Here is a 7,672-nt window from a genome sequence, read left to right as displayed (position 1 = left end):
ATGGGTTTCCCGGCCCCCGCCCCGTTTCAAGAAAAAGAGTCCTGCTTTCATCGGCTTTATGAGCTACTCTTCCACAGGAGATTTCATTTGAACAAAGAGTTCCAGCGTTTTGAAAATATAAAATCTAAAGCACTTTTTTTACAATTTTACTTGGCCAATGCAACTTAACCGTTTGTGCTAATAGACAATTAATTCCAAGGCCTGGAAAGCGACCTAGTCTATAATTGAGGAGAAGCTCGCCTGCCTTGCCAGTCCTGCCCCTTTGTCCTGGGAGCCCCCTCGAGTCCTGATCCCTGGGGGCAGCTGTGTCACCAGTAATCCTCCCCCAAGCGCCACAGCTGCAACGACAAGCGAACCGCCCCACAGGACCCTCCGCGCACGCACCTCGGCAGTTTTCATTTACTTATGTCACATCCTTCTTTTGGAGGAACCCTGGTCGCGCTGGTCGGTCAAACACAACAAACCGCAGGTTTCTGTATATAAGGTTCTACGATTACTCCGGTCCTGCACGAGTCTCTTCCCTTGAGGAAATTGTGACCTTGGTTCCGCTGTCTGTCATAGCCACCTGTCCCACCAGGCTCTGGGTAAGTGACAGATGTGATATTCACGCCCTGACGCCTTTACCTAAATCACAGCGTGCTCTACTGGCAGAGCCCTGTGGTGTGCCACCAGAGACCTCCCTTCAGATTCACAGGGATTTGACCTGGCCCCAACAGATGATTCCGAAGCCTTTGATTAAAATCTAGGTCCTCTGATGAGTTCACCGAAAAAACATGCATCAGCGATGCGGCAGGCGAACAGCTGCGAAGTCATTCCCAGGATGACTCACGTTTATCAGGGCTCTGATGCATATTTAAGAGGCGCATTAAAGCGCTGAGTCAGCGGCGCGCATGGACGTGCCACGGTGCTAATAACTCGGCGGTGCTGCGGGGCCTGCCCCTCTCCCCGTTGTAAGCCAGCGCTCAGGCCACGGGGGCCGAGAAGGGAGAGCGCCCTGGACCCTCCGAGGGCCGCCGCCAAACACGATCCAGCCCGGAGGGTGGGAGGCCGCCGCGTCGGAAACCAGAGTCAGGACCGCAGCTTCCGACGCGAAGCCCGGGAACACCGACGTCCCGGGACGCGCCCCAGCCGGCCCTCGAAGGCCCGGCCAGGCCCGGGGTGGGGACCGCGGCCGCGGGAGGCTCCGGGTTCTCCCTCCCTCTTCCAGCCCCGCCCCGCCCCGCCCCCAGCTCAGAGGCTGCTGCCCCGCGGCGCCCCCGGGTCCCTCTCAGCCGCGCCAGAGGCAGCGGCTGCTCAGCTTCTGACTCTCACTCCAAACAGGTCAACTGACTTAGACGTGGGAAGCTACGTTTCAGTGAGGCAGCGCTGAGGGACCTCCAGAGCCGCCCCGCCCACCGCCCAGGTTCCGCTCCCGCGCACACACGAAGCACGTTCCGGTGCCCGTCCCCGTCACACACGCTCACTCCTCCACGTCCCCTTCTCACAAGAACACGCGCGCCGCGCCCGCATCCTCACCTGCTCCTTCATCCACTGGCGTGGAGCCGCAGCACTCCCTCGTCGCCCGGGTCAGAGGGCGGAACCCGCGCGGGGACGTGCCTTGCGCCGACGTGCCGTGCGCCGACGTGCCGTGCGTGGGCCCGTGCGTGAATGTCCCTGTGCGTGGGCTCCGTGTGCCGACGTGCCGTGCGAGGGCCCCGCGTCCACGTGGCACCTCCTGGGGCGCAGGTGCGCCAGGTCCCCTTCCGGGGCATCACCTGCGTCCCAGCGGCTTGGCGGGCAGAGCAGCGTCCCGTCTGCCGGTCCCGGTGTCGCGTGGACCCCGTTCCTCTGATTACGAGGGCGGCTGCACGTCTTCTCTTATGGGGGCCGTCGTGTTTCTTTCTTGGAACCGTCAGGGCAAGAGCTGCTTATCTAGAGAAAAGGGCAGTTTGGTACCAAAAAGTTGAGGCCCTGAGGGTCCTGGAACGGGAGAGTCATTCCAGGAACAACCGAGCAGGGAGGACTGTTTCCCAGCCTAGCCCGTGGCAGAGGTTTCATCCAGGGGGTGGGGTCCCTGGGAAGGAACCTGCCCCCCCTCAGGTTGGGCCACGGGCGAGCGCGGGGGGGCAGGTGGCTGAGCCCATTGCCGTCCGCACACCCCTGCCCACCCTCCACGCCCCCCGGATGCTCCCCTCCAGGGGACCCGCACGCACGCCGTTTCCTTGGCCTGTGTTCAGCCCCTGCCACGGCCGTGCGCACCCCCTCCTCGCGGGGCGGGCGTCCTGCCCGGTGCTTGCTGAGCCGCCCCCTCAGCGGCCCCTCCGGCGCAGCCCGGTGTCGACGCTCACCTCCTCCGTGGGGGCCTCCCGGTCTGCCTGGAGCCTCTTCCTCAGCAGTTCCGGACGCTCCCCATCAGGAGGCCCCTCCCCTTTTGCCCCGTTGGCCCTCCTTCCGTCCCTGTTCAAACAGACCCACTGGCCCTCCCGAAACGGCCCAAGGCCCGGAGAGGTCCTGGGGGTCATTCAGGACCCGACCCGGGTCAGAGGAGCGTCAGCCTTTGGTTCCTTCAGCTTCAGAGCAGGCCCTGGGCACCTCCCCTGCGCGGCTCTCGGCTCTCCGGCCTCCCTGATGTCCTTGCAAGGCCCCGTGGGCACTCTGGGCCCACCCAGGGGACCAGGAGGGTCTCCCTAACTCAGGGTCGGCAGGTTAGCAACCTCAACCCCTCTTTGCCTCGTAACCTGACAGGTTTTCAGGTTCCGGGAGTGGGACACGGGCCGTGGTTCTCAATCTGCAGGGCGCTTGCACACAGCCCCTCCCTGCCGCCCTCCCAGTGCCGCCCCCGCCCCCGCTTTGCCGCCCTGTTACCTCTGCCCTGCCTGGTGCAGGGGCTCCTCACGGACCTCCTCTCCCCTTCCTTACCCAGAATCCCTTTTCTGAACCACACAGCCTCCCCTACCCCTTCCAGGCTGAGTCCTGTGACTGGAGGTCTGGCTCCAGGCTTCCCAGGAGGACCGGTGGCTGTGGACGCAGAGCCTGAAAAGGCGCATCTGTTACGGTCCCTGGAACAGCCCTCGCTCTGCTCTGCTCTGGGCTTGCGGGGAGGGATGGGGCAGGGTGAGGCTGCGGACGGGGCAGAACACTGCCACTGCACACTCCACAGTGTCACCAATCTGTCCTTGCCAATGAAGGGCCGGCTGTGGAGCGGTTCCCCTGGGGAAAGGAGACCCGAGTTTCCCCAGGGCCGACGTGTGCCACCTCGTGAGTGTCGGGGACAGAGCAATGACTCCAGCTGCCAAAAGCCATGGGGCTGAGGTCTCAACAGAGTCCCAGTTCCCTGTGGACAGTGGGATTGTCTCTGCTTCACAGGTGAGTGTCCAGCTGCCCTGACCAGCCTGGACTCGGACGTGGCTCCAGGCCCAGGGGCAGGGGTATGCCGTGTCCGTCCCTGTGGTCAGACTTACCAGGCGGCCTGCGGGTCATGACGGCGCTGCCTCCTCCGGCCCTCAGGCCCGACGCACTATTTCCACGGAGGGCCTGGCTCAGCGCCCAGCCTTGGGCATGGGTCTTGGGGGTGCACTGAGCATGAGATCTGGGCGCTTCATCTAATGGCCCACCTGGCGAAGTGTCTCTGGCCCAGCTTGCTGGGGAGTGCGTGAAGGCTTCATCACTGCAGCACAGGCTGTCCTCCCCTCCCCACCCTGCAGGCGGTGTTACCAGTCTTCCGCTAGTTCACTCTGTTCGTTCACATAGAAGAGGGAAGTAGCTCCTGGCTAAGCTTCCCTCCAGCTCCAGTGATGTGACGGTCAAAGGCTCTGTTGGGGAGGCCCGGCCAGGAAGGCAGCGGGGTCGCCTCCAGGAAACACCCTGACAGGTCTTGGGTCGTGTGCGGCCCTCTGCTGGGCCTCCCTCTGTCTGGCTACTGGAGACAGGCCCCCCCGCCGCCCCCTATGGAGATAGGCAGCCTCCTGACGCCCCTCCTGCGGGTGGGTTCCAGGCATGCAGCACCCCGTGTTCCAGAGGACAGGCACCCGAGGCCAGACACACAGGCCAGGTAGTGAGCGTGCTGGCCTGGGAGGCCGATTCCAGGCACTCTCGGCCGACAGGCCTTGAATGACTACTGACGTGAAGGCTTCCCACAAGCAAGGCCGGGGCATCACCTACAGAAAGCCACTCTGCTTTTTCACCCAAGCCCTGCTGGCCTGCAGGGGCCCTAGAAGCCACCCAAGCCCCGCTGGCCAGGCTCAACTCTTCCTGCCCAGTGGCAGAATCCCAGCCTGTGCCGGGAGTGGCTGTCTGGTGCCCCCGGTCCCCTCAGCGGCCCGCCACCCTGACACAGACCCCGGGTGGCCCACTCGGAAGCTCCCGGGGGTGGCAGGGCTGTGCGCCCACAGGCTGGCAGAGGGGACGTGGGGGACGCCTGCCGACTCTGCTCCTGCCCGGCCCGGCCCCACCTGACTGCTCCCCCATCCAGACACCAGGCCTCTCCACGTTCAGTTTTATTTAAAGACTCGGAAACACAGGCATCATGGTTTGTCATCAGTCCGTCCCTCCAGAATCACACACTGACGTCTGTGTCTAACAGAAGCAAGGGGTGCATGTGTGTGACTGCAGTGACAATTTCCCACCGGAGCCCGGCACTCGCTGTGAGGCTGCCTTCTCCTGACTGTTCCTGTGGCCCTTTGATGGCCCGATGGCCCCGTCACCGCCGTGTCCTGATGTCAGTGCATGCGGCTGAGGACTCTACCCTGCTCCTCAGAGCATGTCGCCTTGCCCCAAAGGCCACATCACGAGCACGGTGCGTGAGGTCTGGACCTGGGGAATCTAAGGGTATCAGGCAAAGGGTTGGTTCACCTTAGTGCCCGGGACGAGGGCATCCTTCTGGCAGGACGGCCCGGCAGAAGGGTCTGCTTCTTCTCCTGCTCTGTCTGTGGTTCACTGGTCACGAGGGCTGATTTTCTGACCAAGGGTTTGAAAACAGCCCAAAGCACGGGGGTGGTCGTGCGTGTCCATGCTCCCTGCAGCCTGGCCGGCGAGGAGGCCCTGACGCTGGTGGCCCCGGGGAGGCCCCAGCGCCCAGCCCTGACTCCACACAGGAGAGGCTGGCGACAATTTTGCTAAGACACCTGCAGGGGGCCGTGCCCCCTCCACCAGGCGCCAGCCTCTCAGCATCACGTGGGCGGTGCCGGGAGAGGTCTGTGGTGTTGCTTGGTGACTGCCTACGTTTAGAAAGAAGACTTTCTATCATCTGTGGACGCAGTCAGCTCTGGTCTCACTGGAGAACACGTGTCTCACTCAGCATGTTAATCCACGCACGTTTTTGGTGATGACATAATTGTAGACACGCACAGGATTTCTGTGCGCGGAAAGCAACTAATCTGGCAACGAGTGACAAACGTGCACCTTCTGGCTGTCATAAACTCGGTGCACGGGGCTCCCTGCGTTTAAACCGGATTCTTTTTTCTTTGATTCAGAACAAATTTCTCAACTCTGTCAATCTGTCATGTCCTGGAGAGAGGAAGAGCGCTCTTCTCTAGGAGCGACCCGCCAGCGTGGGGCCACCTGGCAGCAACAAGTGGCCAGGTCACAGCCCAACACAGGAACTCTGAAAACTGCATTCCTGCCACGGCCTCATGGCGGGCCGGGGAGTGGGATTCTGGGTTTTGTTGCAGAGACATGCCAAAGGCTAGTGTGTTCGGCCTGATTTAACCCTGAGTGGCTTTGCAAAGAGAGAGAGGGTTTAGGAACTGACAGGAACGTATTCCTAAGGTGTCTCTCTCACGGGCTCCTCCCGTCGGGGCTTGGGGGAAGGTGGACTCGTGGGTGCCCTTCATGGACCCCCGACGGGGAAGGTCCCAGGATCAGAGCTGCCCCTCCCCGCCCAGCTCCCTGGACCTGCAAGTCTGCATGACGCCTCGAAGCCCTCGTTATCCTCGTGGCTCTGGTCTCGAGACCAAGGTGCGCACTGAGAGCAGAGCAGTTATTTATTTAAAGAAAAAAAGGAGAAACCGTCACAAGGCAGTCGATCTGAACGGTGGTAAAAACCGCACGTTTGGACAGTGGAAGTGCCGGCTGTGGTGTCCCCTCTACAGCGCAGAAGGGAAGTTCTGCCTCCTGACCTGGGGTCCACCCTCCTGTTCATTTACTGCCACCTCTTGTCAGAATATCTCCAGATGCGGCAGGGGCTCTGGAAGGGTGGAAAGACACGGGCTTTTCCTAACTCCCTCCAATGCCCAGGCCCCTCTGGCCCCACGAGCACCGAGGCTGTGAAGACCTGGCTCTCCAGGTTCACATGGTGCCTGTAAAAGTTCTGCCCCTTTGGTGTCGCCCCAGAGATTTTTTCTTTCAAGCTCAACCAAGTCCCGACTAGTTTTACAAAAAGGCAGCACCAGATGTATGAAAAATAGGCAGTGAACGACCTGTTAGACATTTATGAAGTCTAACAGCTTGGCAGTAAAAAGACGTAAGAAAGAAGCACGAGGGAGAGGGGACAGTGGTGGCAAAGCACGAGGCACTGCTGCCACCTCGCCCCGCAGGAGCCATGTGCTGGCCTTGCCTGGACGGGGCAGTTGACGACCCCGGGCCAGGGCACCATGCTGAGGCTCCAGGTGGAGGTGCCTGAGGTATAGCCGGAGACGAGGGTCAGGACCCAAGGGACACCCGGAGCCGCCCAAAGGACGCTCTCCAAAGCGCGGGGCCCTGCCCCCCGCCGGCCCCGCCAGCAGATGGCAGAGGAGCGCCCCAGCGGCGTCTTCTCCCTGTCAGAGGACAGGGATGGGTGGAAGGCGTGACCTCCTCGCCCCCGGATCCTGCGCGTGCGGGCGTCCCCACCAGGTCCCCAGAAGGACCCAGGGCCTCGGGCGGCCGCTCCCCTGGGGTCCCTGCACCTCCGTCCCTGGGGGGGCAGCAGTCACAGCCTCAGAAGCTCTCCACGAAGCTGCCAGGGAAGAGGCCGGTGCGGCCGTTCCTCTGCAGGGTCCCCTTGTACCAGCCGTCCTCACGCTTCTTGTGCACGAAGACCACGTCCCCTTCCTTCAGCTCGATCTCCGCCTCGCTCTGGGGCGGGTATGAGACCACCACGCGGTACCTGGGGAAACAGATACCCAGGGGTGAGCCGCCCGCCACCTCCCGGGCCTCCGGGGCTCCGTCCCTGTTTTCAGACCAACGTGCCATAAGATCCACCTGGAGACGTGAGTCTCTGCTGTGCCTCTGCCTGCCAGGAGCCTGAGCTCCGACCAGGAACAGACCCCTGGGCCTCAGCAGCTCCCTGGATCTGAGACAAAGGCCTGCACCCCACACCTGCCCAGGAAGCCTCAGGGGAGGAGAAGGCTCTGAGGACCAGCCTTGCTCTAAAACGCCCGAGGGCGAGGGCAGACCGGCCGTGCGCATCCCTCCCTGCCGCCCAGCCCGGCAGAGCTGCCGGCAGCCCCCTCCAGCCGTGGACCCCACAGGGCTCGTGCGTCCCGCTGTCCCCAAGCCCACCACCCTTACGGGGGGCAGGACTGGTCAGGTGAGCTGGGGGCTCCGTGCGCAGATCCTCACTGTGGGTGGTCTCGTGGCCGGCAGGGCCGCCTGTTCTCGCTGCCTGCGAACCCCAGCTCGTAGGCACCACGGACCCCGCGGGCTGGGTGCGGGGGGAGGGGAGGGGAGGGGTCAGCAAAGGCCTCCCCACGGACCGGCTGGGCCCCGGCCGCGC

The 7,672-nt window shown here is 63.0% G+C and overlaps 1 protein-coding gene across 1 annotated transcript in view; it reads right to left on the bottom strand.

Moving 5' to 3' along the window:
• Nucleotides 1-5,878: 5,878 nt before the first annotated feature.
• Nucleotides 5,879-7,672, bottom strand: part of SH3RF3 (SH3 domain containing ring finger 3) — a 201,272-nt gene continuing 199,478 nt past the window's right edge. The window contains exon 12 of the mRNA XM_024757983.1: nt 5,879-7,063. Coding sequence (XP_024613751.1) covers nt 6,895-7,063 — 169 coding nt within the window. The 3' untranslated portion in view covers nt 5,879-6,894. The remainder of the gene's footprint in view (nt 7,064-7,672) is intronic.

This window comes from Neophocaena asiaeorientalis, unplaced genomic scaffold (genome assembly GCF_003031525.2).
Source record: "Neophocaena asiaeorientalis asiaeorientalis breed wild unplaced genomic scaffold, Neophocaena_asiaeorientalis_V1.1 scaffold497, whole genome shotgun sequence".
Classification (NCBI taxonomy): Eukaryota; Metazoa; Chordata; class Mammalia; order Artiodactyla; family Phocoenidae; genus Neophocaena; species Neophocaena asiaeorientalis.
This window is presented reverse-complemented; position numbering and strand designations above follow the sequence as displayed.